Genomic DNA, 26520 nt, shown 5'->3' on the forward strand with positions numbered 1-26520 from the left:
ATGTTTCCTTTCTCCTGTGGCTGGCAATTGAATTTTTAGAAAATTGGGAGCAAGAAGGACGTGTGACCTTCATGCTCTGTGTGCTATTGTAAGATCCTTTTCCAGAGGAATTTGCAATACTGCATCACCCTTCAGAGCCACGTTGTGTAGAGTGCCAGGATTGACAGCAGTGGCACAGATCCAGCAAGGAATCTGCAATAGCTCTTCCTCAATATAGTGCCTTGAATAAAGAACAAAAAGAATTTTGGCCAGTATGGTAATGACAGCTCATTTTTGTCTGAACAGACTTACGAGGATCAACACAGCAGTGAAGAGGAGGAGGAGGAGGAGGAAGAAGAAAGTGAAGATGGAGAAGAAGATGACATCACTAGTGCAGAGTCTGAAAGCAGTGAGGAGGAAGAGGGAGAGCAGGAGGAGGACCAACAGAATGTTAACAGACAGCAGCAGCTGGAATGGGATGACTCTACCCTCAGTTATTGATTCCAGCTGCTCCCTTTGTCTTTCTGTTCCCGCTCTAGAAGACTCCACTGTAACACTCCATTGGTACCAAGGATTCATGGTGTTTAAAACAAAAAATTCATTCTGGCCAGTAGATTGACCCCCACACAAGCTGTGTTTGTGTTCTGTCAGCTAGTTCCTGATGTTTAGGGTTGTAGTTAGCACCTCTTCCTTCAGCCATGCCTCAGTGACTGGATTTTTTTACGCTCTGTGAGGAACCACCTTGCACTTTTTTCTTCATGTCATCTCAGCTAAGTGACTCTACAGCTCTGTAGCCATTGCACATGAATTTCTGAACTGTTGTTTTTTTTTTTGCTCAGTGAAACAAACTTGGCTTTGTTCCTTTTTCTCTTTCTAAAAGATGCAAAGATTGCTTGTTGACAAAGGGTAAAGCTGCTCATTTCAGCCTGTTGATTTCTTTTAATTTTTTTTTCCCCGAATTAGTGCATGTGTAAAGTGGCAGAATGAGGTTAATATTTAGAAGATTAACAAGACTTTTTAATATTTTGTAAATATATTGGAATTATGTAATTATGTCATTTGTGGTAGTGAAAACAGGGATTGGGGTTTAAAACATGCTAAAGTAAAAAAATCATGCAGCATGAACTATTCCAAGTCTCATCCTACTGCAGCAGGAGCACGGGCACAGTTCTTAGTGTAGATGTTCAGTAACTCTGTCTTGGCCTTGACTGCCATGTGTGCTCATGCCCCACTCTCCTTGAACTCCTTTCTTTTCTTTCATCTCCTTTTTTTTGCAGAGGGAACAGACAAGCTTGTGAGAAGTTGTAAAGGCTTTAGGAGCCTCTGCAGAGGTTCAGCTCCCCTGTGCACTACAGTTTGTTTTTTATTTTATTTTTTTCTCCAATTAAGGCTTGCCATAAAGGCTTTTAAGTTATTGGGGAAATAACACTACATGTCTGGTGGGCAGATCTGTGTGGTGGTTCCAGGGAGGGTGCCTGGAGTCCAGAGTGGGCTGGGCACTCTGCAGCCAGGTTTGGGTGTAGGGGATTGGTTCAAGCTGGGAGCTCTGACACCTGAGCACCTGGGCTACCAGTCTACATGGACAGGGATTTGGGGTTTTTTTGTTGTTCATTTTTTTCTAATTTGGAAGTGGGAGGGTTTGGGGTGTAGCTGATACCACTGAACACTCCTGCTCCTCCCCTGCAGCCCCTTGTACAGTAATTCAGATTGTCGGTGTTTTAAGCCTTTGTTTACACTTAGTAATTGTGTTTTCCTGCTGGTGAGAAACTGTAGCATAAATTATCCAACCAGAAACCCTTGGGAATCATGTTAATTCATGTGATTTGGGTTGTTCTGATCCCAGTTCCAATTTGGGATTGCAGAGGACAGTAGTTGGAAGGTACACATGGGGGGGGGGGGGGCTGTTTTTTCTGTCAGGCAGGGTTGTTTAACTTTATTTGGTCTGATGCAGAGTCGTGAATAATGAATTTCTGCTTGGTCTCTGTGGAGGTGGATTAAAGAGTGACTTGTGCTGCCTGTAACAGGAGCCTGGGACTGCACTCCCTCCTGAGCACGGTAAGAGTCTGCTCGTGGGTGTGGGGGCAGAGCCCAGAGTCACAGGCAGGGCAGGGCAGGGCAGGGCAGGGAGGGGCACAGAGAGGGATAAAAGATCAGGGCTGAGGCTCAGCCCTGTGCTTGTACAGCTGCAGGTCAGAGCAGCCCCACTCTCACCTCCCAGGAGCCTGACTGAGGAGTGCCTTTACAATAGAGATGGACCTGGCAGCAGGGCAGGAACCCACACCAGAGCTTACTGGTTTTTTGGGGTTGTTTTGGTTTTTTTTTTTTAATGTAAAATTTTAGATTTCTAAAATGGGAAAATGGTTTTGACTACTTATGTGGTAATTAACTGCTAGTTTTAAGTAAACTGGGAAACTTTTAACTTATGTCTGACAGTTGTCCTGTGTTAATGTGTAGAAGACTTATCCTTCCATATACTGTTGCTGTAGCTGCTGTATTTTAGACCAAAACTGATCATGACTTAATGGTAATACTGAGGGGTTGTAATGTCCTGATGCAGTTTGTAGCCACTGTGGGTATAACTTTTCAGATGTGTATATTGGTAACAGGTCAGTTTGGAAAGTCTATAAGCTACAATAAATTTCTGGTTCTAAAGGTTGTTTGCATTTTTATTTTACTGAGTGAAACAAAGTATAATCCAGTTATATAAACTGTTAATTTTCCTCTGCTGGGGGAGTAGGGCAGTTTTTTGGTCATTGCTCTCAAGCACAGCAGCATTTGTGTACAATTTGTCAATATCTTTTATTTTCTTATTTACAAAACATGTACCTAAAGCAACTGAAAAGCTACACATGTAAACATTCTCTTCTTGCAGAACCACGGTTTGGCTTAAAAAAATACTTCTTTTTCAAAGGCAACAGAATAAGCACAATCAGTTTGTACAGAGATAAAAAAAAATAATGACAGAAACATCTCTAAATAAATAGAAATAGGTCTATCATTCTGAGCATATTTATAAAAATGAGAAGCCACTTGTAATGAAATGGAACATTTTTGAAAATTATATAAGTTTCAATCTTTAGTACAGTTCAGCTTGCTGAAAACCATCAGGTGAGCTGCTGCTTTGTGAATTTGGAGTCAAAGGCTCTTTGCTGACCCAACAGAGCTGTCAGAGATTTACCCAAGGTCCTCTCCCAGGGTGCACAAGGAAGAAGGTCCACATGGTGACTCACTGAATTTTTACTGCTTGTAGGTAAGTCAAGATTTCCAGACTAAACTCTGTAAAATGCTCCGTTCTTGCAGTTGATCCTGACACACCTTTGTGTTATTGCACTTGTCAGAGTGAGGGCCAGGACAGGAGCCACTGCTCTGAAACCTGGGAGGGCCTGACCCTTCTGCTGTGAGCCCTGGGAGGGACTGAGGAGAGCAGGGTCCCAGTGCTGCAGCACCCTGAATCAACACCAGGCTCTGGCACTGCAAGAATTGCTTTTGCAGCTCTGGAATTGTAGTGTCTTCCGTTCCACAAGAACCTGACTGGGGCTGTGGTTTCAGTGCATCTCACCTTGCACAGGGCCCAAGATTTTTTTTGGCATACTTTATGCTCTGTAAATTAGTTTAATAAGCAAGGAAATAGCAATCTTTACTCTCTAAAATGGAGCAGAGGCACAGGACTGTTTCTCAGTGAGCAGCCTGCACAGAGCTCGAAATCCTGCAGTATTTCCCTCTAGTACCAGAGCAGCTGTTAGAGCCTGAGTGCTTCAGTCACAGTATCATGTAAAGGTGTAGGAAAAGGGGCTCTCCCAGGTTCAATTAAATTAAAATGAGGTGTCTTCTATGCCAGAACTGCTGCTTCTACCACAGGTATTTGAGAAGCAACAGGGTTTGTATGAACAGATCCAAACCAGAACAGACCTCACAGCTTAACATCTTTTATGAAAAGAAGCAGTAAGTACTTTAATTTGAAAATGCAATCTTAGCGTTTTCAGGTTTGAAACCAAAATAAATGCAGGGATTTCTTGAGGCTCAGCTAAAGCCTAACTTTGGAAAGCAAAGTACCTGGTCCAGTGGCCACCCCAAAGCTGCTCTTGTGCCATCAGTTCTAGACAGCAGTAGCTGAGTTCCAGCTCAGTTTCAGAACACTTTGGCCTCTGGAGCAGACAGAAAACATTATGACTGTGGATGTTTCTATCCCATCTCAAGGCAGAGTAAAACCATTTGTGCAAGTCAGCTTTGGTGTGCTTTGAGCTGACCCACCTCAGTGGACACTGACACAGGGCAGGAGGAGTGACCACATGCTGGAGTTAATGCCTCTAAGCTGTCCTAGTGCTGACCTAGAAGATGGGCTACAGGCATAGGGGGGTCTCTGCTCAGCTGAATTTTCAAGAAAATAGAAATACAGACATTAGCACACTGGAGGGATGTTAGAACTGCCTCAACTCCTCCACTGAAACCTGTATTTGAAGCTCAAGGAGTTCTCAAGGGTACAGCACCTCTACCTACCTTTCCTGTATGCAGTAGTTTTATTGCCTCACATCTCTCCCTTGTCCCCCAGAGATGTGCAGCAGCCACAGAGCTGTGGCTGAGCACAGGCCAGCAGTTCTGCAGTCATGCAGCAATGTCTGCTCTCTGGGAAGCAGGTGGGGGATCTTCCACACTGCACCATTCTTCAGTCTTTGGGAACGTGTCAGTGCTGGGCTGGGGCTGTTCCATTCTCCTGAGCAGGGCCAGGCTCCTGCTCTACTGCCTGTTGTCTTTGGACACGTTGTGTGCCAGCCAGTTCACTTTGGTTTTCCAGCTCTCCCGCAGGGCTTCATTAAACTTCAGTCTGAAGTGCTTCAGTGCCTCCTCATCCGTTTTCCCAAGGGCCAGGGAGTCCTGCAGGCAAGAGGCACAAATCAGTGCACAACTGAACAGGGTCCTGCTCAGCCAGTAAGATTCATAAGAAATATTATATATAATACTTTATATATATAGATCTATATATTATCTATCTATATATATATATATATAAATATTCATAAGAAATTACTCCACTGAAAGGAGGAATGGAGGTGCCATCAATTGTTTTTAATTGTTCCTGTAGTTGCCAGGAGGTTTTTCTCTGATAAACACTTGCACCCTCTGCTCCTGTTGGTGCAGGGAAAGAGCAGATTCTGTATTGCTCTTGTACAAAGTGTTCTGCAGCTGCCAGGGATGGGTGGTTATTCAGGAGGCAAACTAGGAAATGAGAGCCCAGGGCTGTTCCTCCTTCCTGGCACCTGCTGCCTTTGTGGTGAAGAACCTGAAGAGATTTCTGATGTTCTGCACATGGGCACTGGACATCCACTCCCAGTTCCTGGAGCTCATTTGGTTCTAAGAATCTGGCCTTGCACACTGAACTCCTCCTCCTCACCCAGCCACAAAATCCAGTGTCCAGTTTTAAGCCCTGAGCTGGGCTCTGCCTCTTACCTTGAGGTACTGGATGTCTTTGGAGCAGCTGAGCTCTGGCAGCCCAGCAGCTTTCATCAGTGCAAAGAGGTGCAGGAAGAGGAGCCCGTGGCGCCGCAGGATCATGTAGGCTCGTTCACAGTAACCCCTGAACCTGTGCAGGAGCAGAGATCAGCAAAGCAAGGGACACTGCAACCTCTGCCATTCTGTAAAGCAAAGCTGCATGTCTGAACCTTCTCTCTCCTGTCAATAATTTATTTACTTCCATGTGTACAGGCAGCTATAGGCTGCATATTGGTGGAAATAAGTACTAAAAATTTAGAGCTTCAAAAGCTGAAGTCAGGTTGAACTCCCAGCATTTACCTTTCAAACTTCTCGTTGTTGTTGGTTTTTCCTTGCTGGATGACGTGCACAAAGTCATAGGTCAGGATGAAAGGGACTCGTTCTCTGTTAATACCAAATTTAGTCTTGAAGTTCCCCAAGAAGTGACCAAAATCAATATGGAACAGCTGCAAATAAAAAAAAAATATTTTCAGACTATTACCTGTTTTAGCTGATCAGCATTGAGTTCTTTTCAGTTACTGTATTCAGCAGCTCCCTCCCACAGGGTTTTGGGAGAGAGAGGCATGACTTCTCCTTTGGGAGGAGACAAATTCAGGTGCCAGAGCCCCCGGGGTTACCTGGCCTGTCTCCCTGACCATGATGTTGTCACTGTGCCTGTCCCCAATGCCCAGCACGTAGGTGGCCACACAGTACCCAGCACAGGACAGGGTGAACTCCTCGATGGCTTGGTCCAGGGCATCTCTAGAGAGGGTGCAAAGAGTGAAAGAGAATTTTACTTCAGACTCCAGTACTGCCCCATGAGGAGAGCTGTTTTCAGCTGCAGGACAAGGGAGGGAAGCTCCTCTGGATTGCTCTAGTGCTCTAGTCCTGCAGAGGCACAACTCCCAGCCCTGGTGCCCAGAAAGGAGCTGCAGTAAGTGTGACTGCAGGGTGTCAGTAAGGTTGTGTCCCAGTGGCAGTGAGGTGTGCCAGGCAGGGCAGCAGGGAGGGAAAGGAGAGCCCCTCACCCCGGGTTCTTGGACTTGAGCCAGTTGAGCAGGGCGTCCTTGTTGAAGGCAGCCGTGGCCACCATGTTGCTCTTGTTGAGCTGGATGTTGGCGATGGTGTCCGAGTGCATGACCACCTCGATCAGCCCCGTCCTGTCTCCTGTGGAGAGGCAGCCATAAGGGGTCATCCTGCAGAGATGAGAGAAACCCTTCCACTGAAATCCTGCCCACACGAGGCTGCTGGTCACTTCTAAGCTTGCCCTGTCCCCTCCCTTCCTGCTCTGCAGTTTTGTTCCCCAGCCCCACAGAACCTGCCCAGAACTCCAGCCAGAGCTGCTGGGGGCAAAAAAAAAAAAAAAAAAAAAAAAAAGCCTCAGCAGCCCTGATTTCCCAGTGCAGGAGCACTGTGTGCACACTGCTCACCTCAGGTCCAGCCCCTCCTGCTTCCACAGGATGTCCATCAGCTGGATCATCTGCAGAGTCAGCATGTCCTGGCGCAGATCTGGGCAGCAGCACAGAGGAAAATACAATTTTACTCTTCAAAGGCATCCAACTACCACTGCACTAAAGTCTTAATGGAAGAGGGAAGCAGGTGAAATACAGAGGGGAGTTAATACCTATTTTCAGATTGCTACCAAAAAGCTCACCCAAAAATGTTAAAGGTCCTCATTTACACAATATATTATGGTCCAGATTGAGGCCCACTCACCCCAGTAAATACTTGAGACTAAAAGATATATTTTCACAGGCATAATAAAGACTTACCATCTCCATTTTTAAAAATGATGCCCACTCCACCTCCACCTGTCTCTTCATTATTAAACACAATCCACAAAGGTTTCATTTTGGAGTCCATGAAGGTGCACTGATCCACACTAGAGGAAATAATAAAAATATTAGCATCAGGTTCCATCTGTTAAAATATCCATCCAAGCTGCCAGTCCTAGAGCAACTCCACTCACTGATGGACTTTGGACTTCCATGAGGAAAGAACCTTGGGATAACCCAAAGCCTGGCTCCAGTGTGAACCAAAGCCCAAAATTCACACAAATTCAGAGGTGCAGATCTCTCCCTTACCAAACTTCAGCGAGGATAATGTTGGGGTTCAGGGGGGACTGGAGGTGGGAAAGGGCTTCCCTGTAGGTTTCCTGCTTCATGCACATGTGCATCATCTCCTTGGTTTGAGGCTTGGTGGCCTTCTGAGAACTCACTTTCACAAAGTCATTCAGAGCTTTCATCTTGTTCAGTGCTTCTCCCTGAAAAAAAGGGAGGGATGAAACAGGGTTAACAAATAGGAAATTCGTGGAGAAAGTTTAAAAAACATTAAAATCTCCTACGAAATGTAAACCTTGGTTCCATCTCTTACTTTCTCTTCAATTTGTAGCAATTTCAAACGTTGCAGCAGAACAAATTTAGTAGCATCTGCTTGAGGAAGATCCATAATTAATTGTGGATACTCTGCTGGGCACAAATGCATTGCAAGGTAATGACTGCAGCAGGAATAAAGCACATTACCATGCACCAGAGGAAGAAAGGAGGTGCACTGCCTGGAAAAGTGAGGATGAGAGCAGAGCCCAGCCTGCCCTTCAGTACTTTTGGGGAGTTCTGGTTGTGCTGCTCAGGCTTGAAAAGCAGCAGCACTGACCTATGGGCACATCTTGGATAGAATTTTGTCTGGAGATGAGTCCCTCACTTCTGAATTTGTACAGTGACCCTGGACAGGTAAGAGAAGTTTCAGAGTGGGAAAATGCCAGCAGTTCCTGCACCCAGCAACTGCAAGGGACAGAGAGCACTGCTTTGAACCAGCCAAGAGCTGCACCTCACCCAGCTGCTCTCACAGAACATCTCTGAACATCTCTCTGAACACCTCAGAGCATTCCAGGCACAGACTGCAGCCTCTGGGGTGAGTAAGGCATCAGCAAAGCCACAGCAGCCCTCAGCAGGCTCTTCCTGCATTACTGCTAACATGAACTTGGGAAAGCCAAGAGAACCAGCCCCAGGCCAGAGGGAAGGCAAGGCAGCCTTGTGGGCCAGGGCAATCTGTACCTGCTTCATCAGCACCTTCATGTGGTGGGTGCTGCCCCGGCAGTACGCCTCCAGGATCAGGCCAAACCTCAGGGACACAGCAGGGACGTGCATTTCTGACCTGGCAGGGAGGTTAGAGCAGAGCTGGGTCACGGCACTGTCACTCATTGTCCCATTCACACCAGCAACGGGGGACAACAACACAATATTTGGCTGCTGTTTCGATTCTGTGTGGTGGGGAAGGAGAAAAGAAATGCCCCCACTCCAGGTGATGGAGGAAAAGCATTGCTTGAGGTGATGAAAGATCTTTGTGACTCAATCACCAGCCCCTCCTTTGAGAACATCACTTGGGGAGCAAAAACAGTTCAGAGCTTATGGCTCAGAGCTGGCAGGTGGCCATGGAAGCCCAGAGCAAATTCCAGCTCACAGGCATGTGTGTGTATAGTAACAAATATAAATTCTGGAAACAGAACCTAACCCAAACACCACCACTACAACAACGAACGACAAAATTAAATTAACAAAAAAATGCTATTGTGTCCTCCTGGAATAGGAGGTAAAAAGTAGCAGCTCCCACTGCACAGAGCAGTGGAGGGGTCAGTAAATGCAGGTTTCACTGAGAAAAGCCTGAGCCATTTGCTCTTCACCTCAGATGCCAGAAGAGGAAGTGGCCGATCTTGCGGTTGGACAAGGCCCTTTCCAGCAGGAACTTGGTTAATTCACAGTCTAGGTAGGATTCATACTTGAGCACCTGGACAAGCTGCAGCAGGTACTGGAACACATCATCATCCCTGTGGGCACAAAGGAAACATGAAACAACCTTGTCTTCACTGCCACGAGTGTTCTTGTCAAAGCTGTGAAGACAAAGCTGTCACTCCTGTTCACAGCCCCTCAGCAGCCCTGAGCAGAAATAGAAACAGAAATACAAAGGCTCTGCCTCTCCCCTGGGGACAACACTCACGTCAGCTTCTTCAGGGAGTTGATAGCAAAGGAGCCAACATAACGGTCAGGAAAGCTGAAATCCAGCAGCTCCAAGGCATTCAGGACAGGCAACTCTGGCCAGGTCTGAAGCAGGGAAATCATCTGTAATGACCAAAAAGAAAATAGTAAAAAAAAGGAACAAGGTTTTTATGACAATGGATATAAATCTGAAATTCTATTGATGAAAGAGCAGCTCCTTAAGGGGGGTCACTATTTAGAGATGCCTCACAGCAAGTTTGCAGATACCAGGTCAAAAACTGACCCTTCTCTTACTATCATTTAAGAATATTCAATCCAGATCTCTTTCTTCCCAAGAATTAAACAGATTTTTTTTGGCCTCCAGTTTCTTGAAGGGATAAACAAGACCTTGCTGGCAGTAATGAATCTGGGACAGCCCAGAGAACCAAACAGAGCCAGAGCTCAGCTGGAACCAGCTGGGAACTTCCCTGAGGAAACTGAAGCATCCCTGCTCAGCTGGGCTCCCAAACAGAGCACAGGAATGCAGACACTGAAGGATTATCAGAAAGGGAGCCCTGGCTGCCAGCCCCAGCATCCTCACCTGGGCCACGTCCTCGTGCTTGTTCCATTTGGTGATGATGAGCAGCTTGGCCAGAGCCTGTGGGTACTGATCCCGGATGTCAAACCTCATCTTCCACACCAGGTCCTTCTCGTGCTCGTACAGCTCCGTGTGGCTCCTCCTCTCCAGGATCTCCTTCAGCTGCAGCTTCTGCCCAGGGCAGGCACAGCAAAGAGCACAAACATCAGCCAGAGCACAGCTCAGCTCAGCTCACACACCCTGCAGCACTGGGGCACGACCCCGTTACTGAAAAACGCTGGGAGGGGTAAGGTGGAACAGGCAGTCCATGAAACCAGGCCTGCAGGCAGCTGAAAACTGATGGCAGAACTCTCACCTCCTCAGAATCTTCTGGTGCAGCTCGGGGTTGTTCTCCATTCCTTCCCAGCTCCAGCAGCTGGAAAACAAATAAAGAGGGTGAGAAAAGCTCCTCAGTTCCCCTGTGATTGTCACCATCACTTCAGCATTGATGCTGCACTGGAGATCAGGAACTGCCACCTCTGCCCAGGCTCCCCCTTCTCCCTGGCACAGCCCCTGAGCAGCCCCAGCCCCAAGGGGAGCACAGAGCTGGCTGTGGCAGAGCAGATCCCCTTCCTCCCCTCAACAGCCACATTTCTCCTTCCACTTGTCTGGCCATTGCAGATGGAAAATCTGCACCTCACACATGGCATGTTACCCCTGCTGAAAGGGAGGGACTGCCTGTTTTCACTCACTTCCCTTTTATTCCTCTTCCTTCCTACAGAGCCAAATGCAGTTTGAAGGCAGCCCAGTTAAAACCATTTTTTAAACAAATGCTCATCTATGAGAGAAGCTTTACCTCAGTAATTCACAGCTTGGAAAAGTATTCACTCAAAGGTCCATTAGTTAAGAGGGAAAAGTGTGATTTTCAGTTAACAACATCTATTCATCAAGTTTGCTGGCACCCAGTCCCCGTGGATGGCTGCCCCAGGGGTTCCCCAGTGCAAGGGACAGTGAGGGAATTCCTGTCCCTGCCAGGAGTGTCCCTGTGCCCCACCTGCTCGAAGGAGGGGTAGTACACAGGATGTGCTGCCACGCTGGGGAAGCAGATGACCAAAGCTGCTGCACTCTCTGTGTTGGGGTTGCACTGCACTGTGCCCATGGGGTTCAGAAGTTCCCCTTTCTCATCTGAAAAACAAAGCACATAAAAGCCATGAGCCCAAACCTTGTGAAGCTTTGGTGCAGAAAGCAGAGCAGAGACTGTCCCTGGGCACTGCCCACGGGCACTTCACCCTCCCCAGGGAGGGCAGGTGACATCCCCAGGTGAGCAGCTCCAGAGCAGAGGCCACTCCACCTCCTGTGGGGACAGCAGCTCCCTGTCCTGCCGTACCTGGGAAGGAGGACCACATGTGCAGGCAGCACTCCCCTGTCTTCAGCTGGTCCTTGTAGTCGAAGAGCATCACATTGACCCAGGCGATGGGACAGTCCTGCAGGGCAGGAGAGCTGAGAGTGAGGGACCCCCCTGCAAAGGGACACCCTGTCTGCTCACTGCTGTCTCCAAATCCAGAGCACAAGGTGGCATCAGGCACGTGCCAAAACCTGGGGTCTTCTGTGTGGTGCTGAATGGCACCAAATCCTCCCCAAAAATGTGTCTGAAGCTTCACCACCTGGTATTTGGCATGGCTGAAGAATCTCTAATTTTCCAATAAGGCCTTGCTACTCTACACTCAATATTTGAGGGAACTACTACATATTTCATGTATTTCACAATTTGAAGGGGAGGGAGAAGAATTTTCATTTTGAAACAGGGAACACAGAGTAGGCACGATTTTGGAAAATGAGACAAAGGCTGCTAGAAATAGCTCATAATAGGAAAAAAAGGCTTGGCTTCTTTGTGCAATAATAAACACTATCTATAGAAATTAAATGTTATGCTGCCAATCCCTCACCACACCCCCATATAAACCCCACAAATCCAACCCAGGCTCGTTTTGGGGAGGGGAGACTCCAGCAGTGAAGTGACTGGGACATGGCCAAGACAAAGAACCCATCCCTGCCCTCACCCAGCTCCCAGCCCCAGAGCAGACACATCCCACGAGTGAGCTCAGCGTTCCTGCAGTCAGGTTCCCCACATGGAACACTTCACTCACACACTCAGAGCTCAGATCAGAGCTCAGCACACAGGCTGGAGCAGGGGTTACATGGCAGAAATCCTGCATGGAGGCCCCACAAACAGGGCCAGGTGTGAAGGAAGCACAGTGACACTCCTGGTTCCACCGGGGCAGGCTGGACAGTGCAGCCTCACCCCCAGAACACCCAAACACCTGGTGCAGTAACAGAGCCCCCATTTCCCTCTAATGTGACAAAAGGAGTCACTTCCAAGTGGCCTCCCACAAACCCTGGAGCTGATTTCATTACTCCAAATATCTTCAGTAAAATCACATTTGAGACATCAGCTTCCAGATCACAGGGAAAAGCCAAATAAAACACCACTGCCAGCAATAATCTTCCCTAACAGAATAAATGACATCTAACCACAGCTCAGAGCCTGCCAAAACACAAGGCAAGATTTCTGGTGGATAAGGTCCAGCAAAACAAGGATCCAGCATTCTACAGAGAGCCACCCCCTGCATGACTTAGAGAAACACTGAAAGCCAGCCCTTGGGTGACATTAACCCTCTGACTCATCCAGTCAGCCTGCAAACAGGCCTGGCTCTGGGGTAGTAAATTATTTAGTCCCACCTATCTGCTCTGGACAGTCTGCATATAAACAACACGTATGGAATTAACCTCTGAGGAAGGAAAAAAAAATAATAATCAAAACAAACTAACAAAAAAATCAGGGTGCACTCTGTAACCTGCCCTTACCAATCATTTGAAATGATTTCTGGGCACTTCACTCAGAGCTGTAGCTCACCATAGGGAAAAATTCCTTTCTGCAGTGCTCAGTTGTAGTGAGTGTTGTGATTTTATACTAAAAGCTCATCAGAATGCACCCTCCTTCCCCCAGCAGCAGAATACACATGAATAAGATCCTCTAAACAACTCAGCTAAACAGACTGGTTGTGTTTTGTCAATCAGAGCAGCAAGATTTCCTTCTGACTGCTTCAAAACCGAAAATTATTCCAGTGTGACCACAAACATCCAGCCTGTGGATGAATCAGATCTTCTGTCCAACAAAAGCCTCCAGCAGGAGCTGGGGTTCTGCTATTCTTAAATAAAAAAGAAACCCAACAATGAAACTGTTAATCCTGGTCCTGGCCTCAAAATGTTTCCAGTCTGGAGCCTCCAACCCAGAAACTGGTCCCCACAAGCAGGATTCATGAGCTGGCTGCTGCTCCCAGACATGACTGCACAGCAACCCTGAGAACCCCACCGATGTCTACAAAGCTCAGTGAACCTCCCAACGGTGAGGAGGAGTGAGCAGAACTGAAATCTTGTGTTTCACACTCATCAGTGCCTCATTCCTCTGCACTCCAGCACAGATGGCATGAGTAACCCTCTCCTTAAGGCACGAGAACAGTGTCTTTGTGGTCACAGAAACAATCATTTGCAGAGGCTCATAAAGAGAACTCTCACATGCAAAGAGCTTGAGGCTTCCATTACAACTCTGGGAAATCAGCAGTTCAATTACAGGCTGCAGCTGGATCTGCTTTTAGTTACTAAATCATTAATGGGCCAGAAGTATCACTACCTCTGATTAAGATGCTCACAGCAAGAGCTTCCAAAGTGATTTAACACTTTATAATGGTCAGTTTGATGTGAACAGTAACCTTGAGGAATCTGCACTTTAATTTTACCTTGCCTGATGCTTTGCCATAACCAGTGTTTACAATCCTCAGTTTATTCCCCCTCCCTGGCTGGTAATTTGCTCCACTGGGGATTTGCAAGGAAGACCTTGTTAGAAAGAAAATGCAACAGAGGTGATGGTTTAACCTCAACTGCAAAACAAGGAAGTTGTGGAACAGCAACAAACGGACACCACCACAAGTGATTCCTCTTTAGGTGCAGTAAGATGCTGGGTGTTTCTTAATGGTCTTTCTAGAGAAGAAATTACACATAACCAGCCTTTCTTACAGGCAGCCACTTCTCAGCTTCCTGCCCCTGCAGGAGAAGCTGCTGCCCATTATTCTGTAACTGCTTTCCTAACGTGACAAAGGGCACACGGCTCCGAGCTCCTGTGCCCCGAGCTCTTCACTTACAGCTTTCTTGGACTTCTTCTTGGTGGATCGAGCCTTCTTGGCCTTCTCGATGACGGCGTAGAGGGCGAGGCAGAGCCGGGCCATGCGGGGCAGGTCACACACGCTGATGTCGAACTCCAGGCGCTGCCTCCACACGGGCTCGGAGCACACGCTCACCTCCGAGCTGGACACGGTCTTGCACAGCATCTCATGGCCGTGGAACAGCCCTGCCTGCACCACCAGCTGAGGCACACCAAGAACAGAAATGACCCCTGAACCCACGGCTGGCTGAGGACAGCACCAGGACAGCAATGGGGCAGGGCAGCCTCTGCCCTGGACTCGCTCCCCTGCTCCTGTCTCCCCCCAGGTCACTGGCACATCCAGCTCTGAGCTCTTTACTCAGCTTCACTGAGGGCACTGTCATCTCCTCACTCCATGCAGATTTGCATGTTGATTAATGTTCTTGCTCAGATTCCTTCCTTTCCCAAAGGGCAGCTGCTCCTCCTCCTCATTCTCCTGCTCCCCCTCCATGGCAAACACCCCCCACACCCCAGGCCCCTCTGCCTCCTGCCTTCCCTTTGCAGTCGCCACCTCTCCCATCCCTCTGCTCTCAGGGCTGGGTTTCCCTCGCTGCTGCTGCAGTTCCCTGCCCAGCACTGCACAGTGCCCTCACCTTTCCCAAAGCCTCTCCCCTCCCCATTCCTGCTGTGCTGCAGCTCAGGACTGCCCAGAGGAGCAGGTGAGATCCCACTGCCAGCACCACTGTCCCCCCACACAAACGAGAGGGATGTGGCTGGGAAAGCACAGCACAAACCCAGGCTGAGGCAGGACCCACCTTCATCCTCTCGTCTGCATTGACCTTGCTGCCTTGCACCAGCTCGATGTAGAAAGGCTGCTCTAAGGACCAGAGAGAGCCATAGTTTGGCTGGAAAGAGGAGAGGACTCTGATCAGAAACGGGTGCAACAAAGGCCTCTCCAGCCAGCAGCAGAACTCATCTCCCATTCCACACTTTTGGGTCCCTTAGGAAAGAGCAAGAAGGCTGGGACAGCCAGGGAAGCAGTGGAGGGAGCTGAAGGCTGGAAACCCCCACCCCAGACCCCAGCTTAGGTTCCAGCTGTGCTGAGAAGGGCAGGGAGATCCCAGAGCTGCTCCCAGCCCTGTCCCCACGCGAGCCCAGGGTGGCCCAGGGGCCACTGCCCCCTTTACCTTTTTCTTGGGGAGCGGGGGGGGCTTGCAGGCCGCCTTTGGGGGGCTGGTGATGCAGTTGTTCTGCTCGTCCCTCATGGCCAGGATGGCAGAGGAGTGCACCATGGTCAGGTGGGGGGTCAGGCCCCGCTGCAGGCAGCTGCGGATGTGCTGAGAGGGGACAGGGTCAGCCATGGCCACCAAACAGCCAGGGCCACCAGCCATGGCCACCAAACAGCCAGGGCCACCAGCCCAGGCTGCAACCCTGCAGCGACTCAGGGAAGGACACAGCAACAATCCAATTCCAGTTCTCAATTATCTCCTCTTGCTTTATAAACCTGCAGCTCCCTGGCCTCATGCTGCCAGAAGTGAGAATATGAAGTGCCTTTTACAGCTGGCATTTCATCAATGGACTCAAACGGCTGCACTAAGGGAAAACACTGAGGAGGATTCAGCACTCCCAGCAGCAGTTTGCCCTGCCAGAGGAGCACATGATTCAAAATAATTTGCCCAATTCTCAATAGGAGAACCCACCATACAAGCAGGCAGATATTTCCAGAACCACTCTCTAAAGGTATTTACACAGCACTCAGCACCCGGGGACAGGCTTAGACCACTTGTCCCCAAAAATAAGGATTTGTTAGGTTGCTGGAAGTGCCCTTTGCCCTAAGTAGCACCCAGGTGCTGTCACTGATGTGTTGCACCCCTGGAACCAGCAGTGTCTCCCTGGCACCATGTCCCACCCCACGTCCCCAGCAAGAGAAGGGAACAGAGCCACTGGCAGAGCAGGAGAGGAGGCTCACCTGGAACTGGTACAGGGGGTAGTTGCCATAGAGATATTCACATTTGCCGTTCACCTGCAGGGTGTAGTCCTCCGGCTTCTGCCGGGTCCCGTGGCGGAACACAGTGGCCTGTTTCTTGATGGCATAGCTCATCAAGGTGATGGGGAACTCCCAGGGGGAGATCTGGAACGTGAAGCTCTCCTGCAATCCCAAGAGCACAGCAAACTGTCAGACAGCAGCAGGGGGCTGAGGGGGCACAGACAGGAACAACATTGCTGCTGCTGCTGGCATGAGGAGCAGGATGGGAAGGTACAACCACACACGTGGGGCGTTTGCCAAACTGGCAGCAGCAAGTTTCACCAGTGCAAGCACAAGGCTGGAAATCAGGAACTTCAATTTTAAGCAGTTCACATGGCTGCAAGTCATTAAAAACCTTCCCACAGCCTTTCCACCAGCAGGGCAGAGGCTGCAAGGGTCCCCACACTGCTCTGAAGGCCCCTCTCCTGAGAGAGTGACCTTGCCTCACACCCAGGCACAACATGCAGAACAAGAGCCAAGGGCAGGGCCCAGGGCAGCACAGACCAGCCCTGCACGCAGATTTGCTGAGCATGAGCTGAGCAGGCTCCTGAGCTTCCAAGGGAAAGTCAAGTATTGGATTCTGTGCTCCTTTCCCACCCAAACCCATGAAGGTTTCCAGCCCATGTACATGCAGCAACCTCAGCTTCCAGCTGACCAGTACAGCCAGGGCATGCTCAGGAGGGGGAACAGCTCCCTCCCAACCATCTCCACAGGCAAAGGAACCTGGAGAACGAAGATGAGCACTGAACACATGGAAACCCTGCCCAGGCACACGTTATTCTGTCTCCACACACACAGAGGTTCCCAAAGGAAAAGCACAAACCATCAAACACCGTGACAGAAAAGTTTGTGCTTTACCCCACCAGACTGGAACTTGATGTTGACAAAAATGTTCTTGGTGGGGATTTGCAGAGAGCCAGTGCCCAGGCCCTTGGCCATGGGCTCCAGCTGCAGGGGGAAGTTGTACTCCATCCACGCTGCCCAGCCGAGCTGCTGCCGCTTGGCCGCCTTGTCCTCGCAGAACTGGCACATCTTGGAGCGGAAATCGCTCACCTCCGGGTCCTGCACCGAGTCAAACTCGTGCAAACCTGCGGGGGAAGCAAGAGAGGAAGGCAAAATAAGCACCTGCAGCCAGTGGGGAAATGAGCCTTCTCCTCACATGTCTGTGAAAGTGTCCATGAGCACGTGTTTAACACGTGGCAAAAAAAACCAAGCCACCAGCAATCACTGACTGATGATGTACAGGGACACTGACCCAACTTCCAGCAGGAACTTCCATCCCAGGCTGTGCACAGACAGTGCTGCCCCTCTGCATCCCCTGCACCCCATCCTGGCTGTGCACAGACACTGCTGCATCCCCTGCATCCCCTGCAGGTGACAGCTGCTGATGTGCCAGTGCAGGAGCAGGGCCCCAGCTGTGTCCCACGGGCAGCCAGGCTGTCAGGGATAGGAGCAGCCCCAGGGACCCCTCCTGCCGTGGTCGTGGCTGTGCTGACCTTTCCCGATGAGCAGGCTGATCTGGGAGTTGATGACTTTCTTGGCCCGGTCTCCCTCGCGGGCCACGAGGCGCAGCACGGGCAGGAAGGGCTGGATGTCACACAGGCGGCGCTGCTCGTCCTCCAGCTCCTGCTGCTCGGCCGTCTGGTTGATGCAGGTGAACACGTAGGCCTCGGGGTCACTGAGCATGTGGAACAGCGGCTCATACTGGGCGTGCTTCCAGAGCACCTGCGGGGGACACAGGGTCACCTGTGCGCCGTCACCTGTACACTGTCACCCTCACAGGGTCACCTGTGCGCCGTCACCTGTACACTGTCACCCTCACAGGGTCACCTTCACTGTCACCTGTACACTGTCACCCTCACAGGGTCACCCTCACTGTCACCTGTACACTGTCACCCTCACAGGGTCACCCTCACTGTCACCTGTGCAGGGTCACCCGTGCACTGGCACCTGCACAGGATCACCCTCACTTGTCTCCATCGCTGTCACCCTCAAAATTGTCACCATCACACTGTCACCCTCACTGTGTCACCCATGAATTGTCACCCTCAGATCGTCACTCTCACTGTCACCATCACATTGTCAGCCTGTCACTGTCACACTGTCACCCTCACAATGTCACCCTGCACTCTGTCACTCTCAGACCATCACCCTCACTGCCACCCTGCCACTGTCACCCTGCACACTGTCACCCTCTCTCACCCTGTGCTGTCACACAGAGCAATTACTCACACTGGAAACAAAACTGGGTTAAGTGACATGAAATCTGTGACAGGAGCCAAGAGCTTCTCAAGTCTTGTCAACACTGCAGCTCCCAAAGCTCCTCCCCTCCCTGTGGACAGCACTCTCACGGCTCCACATCCCTTTTTCACTCCCACCCTAAGTGCCTGCTACTGGAGCAGGGTTACCCTGGCTGTAACACAGACCTGTCACCCAACAAGGCTCTTACCTGCTTGATGGTGCCCAGGCTGGCATTGCAGGGCACTGAGAGGTTCAAGTATATGCCTGTGGGCAGCAGAAAATCCACCTGGATGTTTTGGTTCTCCCCCTTGGACCAGAATTCCGTAGGGCAGTAAATGCCTGGGGGCATCCTGCTCACTGCTTGGCTACCACCTGCAAGAAAAGGAGAATAATTTCTTGCTGTTGACTACTTATTATTTGCTCAGTTCTGTGCTGGGCTCTGTAGGAAATCAGTGTGCAAAAGAACCCAAAGAAAGGAAGGTCAGCACAGCCTTAAAGCTCAGGGAAACGTGGACCTCAGTAAAAATCCCACTTCAGTGCCTTTGAGCCACATGTAACTACAGCATTTGCTTCTATTTCAATGCAAGCCTCCCTTAATCCCTTCTAGGCCAGGATTAACATCTACATCTGCATTTGACAAAGAAATAAGAGAATTATCTTCTCTGGAGAACACAGACACTTGTCCCAACAGCTCATCGACACCAAGCAGCCAAGAGAAGCAGTAAGTTCCTACCCCTGGCTGTGTAAGGCAATCCTCAGGCCACATGCTCCAAGCTCCACTTTGTTTTTCCAGAGCTCAGTTCCAGTCTGCAAGAGGGAGAAAGAATTGTTGCTGGTTCCAAGTATGAATTAATTTTTATACACACAAACAAATAATACTCTGCTGCACATATATATACAGTATAGAAAAATGAAGTTGAAGGGTGAGGCAATCAGAACAAGTTTGATAATTCCATCTGCAGCCTGTCCCTTGGCAGGATGCTACTATTTATTTTCATAAAGGAAAGTAAATTTTGCATAAATTTGCATCCAAGGAATGCAAAGAAGAGAACAAAAATCTGAACACTACCAGGTACTGTACACTATCAGGCTGCTGTTTTCAAACACAGGATGAAACAAAAAGCATTCAGCAGCAGCCTGTCAGACATTTCCTTTCTCAAAGACATGCAACAAAGTCTCCATCCATTTGCCCACAAGCAAAACACCACAGCAATAAAATCTCCAGCTTCCTGCACAGACAAGTGGCAGAGTGTGGTGTCCCCACGAGCTGGGACACTCTGGCACTGCTGGCTCCCAGCAGGAGACAGAGAAGTGGCTCCAACTGATCCTGCCCAACCACCCCAGCAGAGAAACCAGCTCACCTCAATTCCCTCTCACCAGTTTTTGTGTCAGGTCAGCAGAGGAAGAGCCCAGGGCTGCAGCCTGGACGGTTCTGCCCAGCCCCAGCTCCAAACTCAGCCCTGAGCAAGCCTGTGTCCCTTCTCCTCAGCCTGTGAAACCAGCACAGAATTTCCCCATTCACAACTTCCAACTCAGCTTTGCAGCTGTGGGTGCAGAGAGTTTGGAAGGAGCTGAGCACAGCGCTGCTGATTCCCAAACCACAGAGCCCTGCTGGCAGCTCCTCCAGCCCCGGGCCTCAGCACAAGGAGCCCAGCACCTTATCTGCCAGCCCCTGGGAACACACCACTTCCCCGGCAGCACTGAGGTCAGGATTCCCAGAAACATGAGCCATGTTTTATCTGTCCTGCTTCCTCAGCAGAGCCTGCATCACCCAGGCCAGATAGAGAGACCACAAAGCCCTGCAGGGAGGGAGCACAGGGGCAGGAGGCAGGCTTTACGAGTTTGAATAAAGCCAAACAAGCTGGCCTTGCTTTCTGCCCATCAACAATAAAACCAGCAGGTTCCTGGTGTATCTGCCACCTCAGCCTAAGTCAGCAAACCTCGACTCCACTGACCAGCAGAGACAGACACAGCAATGCCTGAGCTGCCTCCTTCAGACGAGGATTTCTGCCTGGCACCACAGCCCAGGGAACATGAAGTGCCTGTCTGAGCCATGGGCACTACAATGTTGTTCAAGCCCAACACCTCCTTTTTCCAAACTCCCTGATTTGGAGGATGCAGGATTTTTTTCAACAGAACCTGGCATGAATATACCAAAGGAAGAATAACTCTGGACTTTAATACATCATTTACCAAGGCTCTCCCCTTCCCATGGCTAAATTCAGAATGTCCTACCTGTTGGAGCTCGGGTCTGATGCAGTGTGAGAGTTTTTACACGAGGCTCCTGCACACCTGACTTCCCTCTGCCCCTTTGCCTTGGCAAACTGAACAGTTCTCCAGGCTCTTTGTTGGCACTATCTTGACCTCACGTGTACAAGTAATTACAATTCCCTTTTCTCTGGGTCATTTTGCCATTTGTGAACAGTCAAGTGCAGCATCATTCCTTTTTGGCAGGGCTTACACTACTGGAGTAGTTTGAGATATACTCTCTTTCACTGCAGCAGTCTTCAAAAGAGAAGAAGAATTCTCCAATATAAAGAATTCTCCAATATAAAGAATTCTCCAATATAATTGTCCATTTTTAAAGCCTAAGCATCATCTCAGACTCTCATTCTGGTGGGCAGACAGATTATTGTTAGAAATCCCAATTTTGTGGTAGGGTTCAGACCTGTAGATCTGGTAGCCTGAGGTTCAAGTTAATCAATCTACACTCAACAAATTATTTTCCTGTACAACTTGTGTAAACCTCAGAGCCAGGATGAGACAGAATTCAGCGTTTTAGAGGGATGTAACCTCACAGAACCACCCCGAGCAGGGACCCAGGCTCACCCACACTGGGCTGCAGCCACCCACACTGTGCCACCCCAGTTGTCACCTTCCTGCTGACACGTGCCCCAAAACATCCTCCTAACCCTAACCCATCTCAGCCCTTCCTCCCAGCAGAGTTTGGGCTGCAGGGCAGGCACAGGCTGCTCCCCATTCCCAAAAGGAGGAAGGGAACTTCCCTCCTGCACAGGGATGGGACAGGGAGGCACAGCCAGGCACAAAGCAGAGCCCAGTCTGGGGCTGCAGACAAACAAACCCTGCCCAGCCAGCCCTGCCTCACCTGAGCCTGCAGGGGCAGGGAAATGTCCCTGTCACACAGCACACACCCCAGGCACCACCAACGTGCCCAAGGATGGATTCCCAGGGCTCCAGACACAAAATCCTTCCCAGAGAACTCGAGTGTGCTCTCCTTGCCTCACGTGCTGCTGCTCTGTGAAATGTTTTTGTGAGGCAGAAGTAAAAATCTGTGCAAGACAGACTTTCTGAGGAAATTAGGAATGAAATGCACATGGAGCCATTCCACACTGACTCCTGCCCCTGGTTCAGACCAGCACAAGCAGCAAAGACTCCACAGTTGCTCCATAATCCCCCATTAATTCTGAGGTGTGGAATAATAGAAAAGCTGCACCCATTGGTATTAATCACTTCCTTGGAGTCATACATGCCATGAACCCACCAAACACTGCCAGACCTCTTCATCAGTGTGGTGGAGGAAAATAACCATGAGACAAAATTCCATTTTACAGATGAAGGCAAGTCCACAATTTCCCCTGTGCCCTTTGCCTCAGACCATTATTCTTCACTCTGCAGGAAAGCTCCAGGCTGCTCTCCCCTCCCCAGGGCTCCCCTTGCAGTAATTAGTGTGCAGGTAATAAATTGTGTCTTTAGCACAGAGGGGAGCTGGCCAAGGCAGCAGTGATGTGCACATGGGATGAGTCCATGCACCAGGACAGAAATAAAACCTCAATTTCACCGGATGCCATGTAGAGAACACAGGCACAGGATCAGGATAGGAACAGTTGAGGAACCTGAGGAAAAGCAAATTCATGCAGAGCGTCAGGGTGCAAGAGACACATCTGAAACCACCCAGTCAGAATTTAACAAGCCAGCAGCCAACATAAAACCTACTCACACAAGTTTCCTCTTGTGAAGTTTATCAACCACAGCTCTGGTGTTTACAACACTCGACTGCTTTGGAGAGGAAAAGGCAAAAATAAAAACCCCAAAAAACACCAAGCAGCAAGATCACCCATGGAGCAGCGTTCCCCAAACCTCTGTGGGGCTGCAGCACCAGACAGACACGGAAGCTCCAACACCCACAAAGAAACAAATTGCAAAATTACAAAACCCCAGCACTACCAAAATACCTCTCGAGTTTACAGGAAACGAGCAGTGCAGAGCTCACAGGTGATGTGCTGTGCTGCATGGCAGGCTGCAGGAAGTCACTGTCACTGTCACTGTCACTGTCACTGCAGGCACGGCTTTGGCTGGGGGAGGAGACCACGGGAATTCTGAACACACGTGTTTGGCATGGCTTTACCCACAGCCAGCACACCTGAGCCTGCTCTGAGCTTCCACAGCACTTCAGAGCCTTCTGAAATTCAGCTTGCTCTGGATTTTTTGGTTGGGGTCACAGGGTGAAACAAGTCATTTGAGCCTTGGCTGACAGTGAAATAACCCACAAATTGCCCTTCAAGGCAGACTGGGAAAAATCCTGCAGCAGGTGAGTGTTGTCAAACTGTGCCTGCACGGGGCACTTTGGGAGAGAGGGGGACTCTCCTGGCAGGGTTTGAGGAGACTCACACCAGGGCCAGTCACTTCATCACCCAGCAAAACCAGGCTGGAGCTGCTTCCCTTGTGCAGCTGGCAGTAACAGCTCAGACTTTGCTCTTGTCCAACAGATGGGTTTGATGTGCCCCCATTACAGCTCCAGGGGCTCTGTAAAACAGGATCCGTGTCTCAGTGTGCCATGAGCACATCCCTGCTCTCCTTCAGCCCTGGGACAGGGCTGCACCTTCAGCACAGACCCAGCTGCAGCACAGCTCTGCCTCTGGCTCCTCCTTCCACACGTGCACAAGGGCCAAACTCAGCTCAGGAACACTGGGGACCCCTTGGAAAAGCCTGGAAAACCATTCAAGCACTGAACAACCCCTAAAATCAAGAGCCTGGCTTTTTATCTTCCTCAAACCCTAGTTTAGAATATTTGAATTTCCTTTACCTGGTTTACCATCATATGACTTCTACCTCTACCAAACATAAAAATCAAATGAAGTTTTTTTCATATTATCAGCTTCCATTTTGTACATTGATCTGTCCTATCCTGCCACACAGTTGCCTGCACTGATTCACTCATTCTTTCAACAGCAGTCCATTGTTCATCCAGCTCTACATACCAGACACACAGTTATGTTGCTTTGACAATGCCTTTTCTCAGATATGTCTGAGAAATGCCTGATCAATCTGATTTTTGCTTACACAAACCATTAGATGGGTGTAGATGTACCATGAACTGTCCTGGGCAAGGCATGAAAATGCCCACACCCAACTTCAGGCCTCTAAGACACTACAGAGCATCCTCTTCCCTCCCAGAGGTGCTGATGAAAACCAGCACTAAATTAACAAAAATCAGCATCTTCTGTGCATCAAGATGTCACTGGAGAACCAAAGATTTTCCCACCTTCCATGGAACTGTTCTGGTTATGTGGAAACTACAGGATCAAGCTTTAAACAACCACTGGGATTAAAGAATCCCTTGGCTTGGGCCCTTCCCTTAATGAAATAAAGACTCCTTTGAGCTTTTAAATTGTTCAATGCCCACCTTACTCACACACACTCCCACAGAACAGGCTCACAGGGAAAGGTAATGGAAGCAGAACTACACTAATATGATCTGAACTGGGGATAACCTTGTTTGTGTGCAGGGCTGATGATGAAAGGGGCTGTCAGCAAGAGAAGAGATAGGAAAGCAGAATGTACATGTGGTGATAAAAACAGGCTGCAGGTTTTGGGGCTCCCAGCTCCACCAGAGCAATATCCCATCATTCAAGCTCAGCAGAACCTCAGATCCAACCAGAAGCAATATCCAGAGGGAGGGAAATTAGAGTGCAGGCAAAGCAACCTAAGAGAAGAAGAAATGTAAAGCCATTCCTCATTCTGGGAGTAAAACAGGAGCACCACAGAGAGACATCAGAGAGTGAGAAAAGCACCTGATGGGAGACTTGAGAACCTTCCTCTGGTGGAAACTTTCAATCAACTTTTAGGCAAGTTCACAGCATTGCCTGAGGAGCTACCTAGTGGGAAACCGTATAATCAGTGGTTAAAGCAAAAGCTTGAAAAACCAACCCTGAGCAAAGCTCTGCTCCCAAACCTGACAATTGTTTGCTGCACAACATCAAACAACAAACTCCTCCGTGTTTCAGCTTTCTCACAAGCACAAGTACAGCCTGTAACTCGTGAGGGATGTTGTAACTCTTAACTGCTGGCACAGTGATATGAGATCCTTGCACCCTTGCTATTACTGCTAACACAGGCAGAGCTGGGAGCTGGAGGAAGTTGTGATAAACGAAAGCTTCCAGCTGAAGAAGTTGCTGAAATTCAGCTTTTTCAACTGTTCCTAATGGCTCCACAATACCAGAAACGTGAGTCCATCTTGTTGATGAAAACAAAAATCAAGCCATGCATTTCTAATGACAGCTATCACGACATTCAACTCTGGGTTCCCATCTCAGGCAGACAAAGCACAACGTGCTGGAGACTCCTCTGGGAGCCCCTGAAGGACCCCCTCGTGCCCTGCCAAAAATCACGATCCAAAGCTGACCCACAGCAGGAACACAGCCAGGCAGCACAAGTCCCACACCAGGGAAGGTCTGGGCGCTCAGGTGCTGCCACTCCCCGAGCCCGGAGTGACAACTGTGGCGACAACAACGCTCCATGTGCCAAACCCGCCCTAAAGGCCAGGCAGCACCAGAGCTCACCTCACCAGCACCCCGCGGGGTGGGTACTGCCAAAACAGCCAGCCCAAAGCCTGCCATCCATCCATCCATCCATCCATCCATGGATCTATCCTTACATCCATCCATCCCTCCATCCCTCCATGGATCCATGCAGACACCGAGCCCAGCGCTGCCACCAGCTCGGGGGACACCGCGCCAAGGGCGGCCCCCGAGCAGCTCCAGCCGCGCATCCCCGCGGGTCGGGGGCTGTGTTCAGCCCCGCACAGCCCAGCCCAGCCCCGCACGGCCCCGCACAGCCCCCCTCTCCATGGAGCAGAAGCGCTTTTTCCACGAGCAGCCCGAGCAGAGCCGGGATTTGCCGCAGGCGGCCCCGCAGCGCCGGCCGCGCTCCCCGCAGCCCCCGGAGCCCCCGGCCCCGCTCCCCAGCCCCGGTCCCGGCCCGGTCCCGGTCCGGTGCTCACCTGCGCTGGCGGCCGGGGGGTCCCGGGGGCTGCGGGGCTCCCGCGCTCCCGGCCCGACCCCGCTCCGGCACCGCCCCGGCCCCGCCTGCGAACGGGGCGGCGAGGGGACCGCGCCCCGCCCGCCGTGCCCGTGCCCGTGCCCGCCCCCAGCCCCAGCACCGGCCCCGCTCGGTCCGGCCGGTACCGCGGGTTCCGCCGGGCCCGGTGCCCCCGCCCGTCCCCAGCCCCGCTCGGTGCCGGTGGCGGTTCCGGCCGGGCCCGCGGCCCCGCTCGGTGCCGGTTCCGAGCGCTCCCAGTGCCCGGAGTGACGCCGCTGCCGCACTGGCACGGGCGGCCCCGGGCACACAGGGCCGGCTCCGAACCGCGGGGCCGAACCGCAGCACCAGGACAGGTCCTGCATCCCCATCTGAGGGGGGAAGTGCCCGCGTAGGGAATGGGAATAATGGTTTGGGATTCGCTCCTTTCCTGGAGAGAGCTCCTTTGACAGCCCCAGTCATACAACTGTTCTTTCTTCCTCTGAAAAACTGTGGGAACCCTAGAAATTGGCTGGCACCGAGTCTGGGAGAAAAAGAGGGCGAAGGACATTTAAAGGGGAAAGACATGGACTGCAGGACGAGCGGAGAGAGCCCCGAGGAGAAGGGGAGAGACGCTGGTGGTACCTGCAGAGTGCAGTGCAGTAAGGATGGGGAATAGCCCAAATCCCAAAGCAGAGTCGGGTGGGTTTGGGGGATGAGAAGACACATCTCCAAGGCAGGGTCCAAAGCAGGAGCAGGGTAGGTTTTAACACGCCTGGTGTTTCACCTGCTAATCTTGGGAACAGGA

The 26520-nt window shown here is 50.4% G+C and overlaps 2 protein-coding genes across 9 annotated transcripts in view; one reads left to right on the forward strand and one right to left on the reverse strand.

Moving 5' to 3' along the window:
- The window catches only part of CLSTN1 (calsyntenin 1), a 28639-nt gene extending 26008 nt beyond the window's left edge, over positions 1-2631 (forward strand). For all 4 annotated transcript variants that reach the window (XM_014885777.2, XM_014885776.2, XM_014885775.2 and 1 more), the window contains one exon: positions 286-2631. In XM_014885777.2, coding sequence (XP_014741263.1) covers positions 286-480 — 195 coding nt within the window. In that variant the 3' untranslated portion in view covers positions 481-2631. The remainder of the gene's footprint in view (positions 1-285) is intronic.
- PIK3CD (phosphatidylinositol-4,5-bisphosphate 3-kinase catalytic subunit delta) lies at positions 799-25769 on the reverse strand. 5 transcript variants are annotated; one of them, XM_088178660.1, is made up of 24 exons: positions 25699-25769; positions 19192-19265; positions 18667-18830; positions 17714-17942; positions 17076-17305; positions 16161-16340; positions 15379-15528; positions 15007-15096; positions 14193-14414; positions 11381-11477; positions 11048-11178; positions 10370-10429; positions 10018-10185; positions 9439-9560; positions 9125-9268; positions 8499-8598; positions 7530-7708; positions 7218-7327; positions 6876-6954; positions 6474-6641; positions 6084-6207; positions 5767-5912; positions 5425-5557; positions 799-4851 (listed from the first exon to the last, which is right to left on the reverse strand). In XM_088178660.1, the coding sequence occupies exons 3-24, from the start codon at positions 18805-18807 to the stop codon at positions 4714-4716; spliced, it is 3141 nt and encodes a 1046-aa protein (XP_088034786.1). In that variant the 5' UTR covers positions 18808-18830; positions 19192-19265; positions 25699-25769; the 3' UTR covers positions 799-4713. The 5 variants fall into 5 exon arrangements, with proteins under 5 accessions (XP_088034786.1, XP_014741257.1, XP_088034785.1 ...); XM_014885771.2 differs by lacking the exon at positions 25699-25769 and adding an exon at positions 22652-25101; XM_088178659.1 differs by lacking the exon at positions 25699-25769 and adding an exon at positions 22417-22605.
- Between the last annotated feature and the right edge of the window lie 751 nt (positions 25770-26520).

This window comes from Sturnus vulgaris, chromosome 25, assembly GCF_052056855.1.
Source record: "Sturnus vulgaris isolate bStuVul1 chromosome 25, bStuVul1.hap1, whole genome shotgun sequence".
NCBI lineage: Eukaryota > Metazoa > Chordata > Aves > Passeriformes > Sturnidae > Sturnus > Sturnus vulgaris.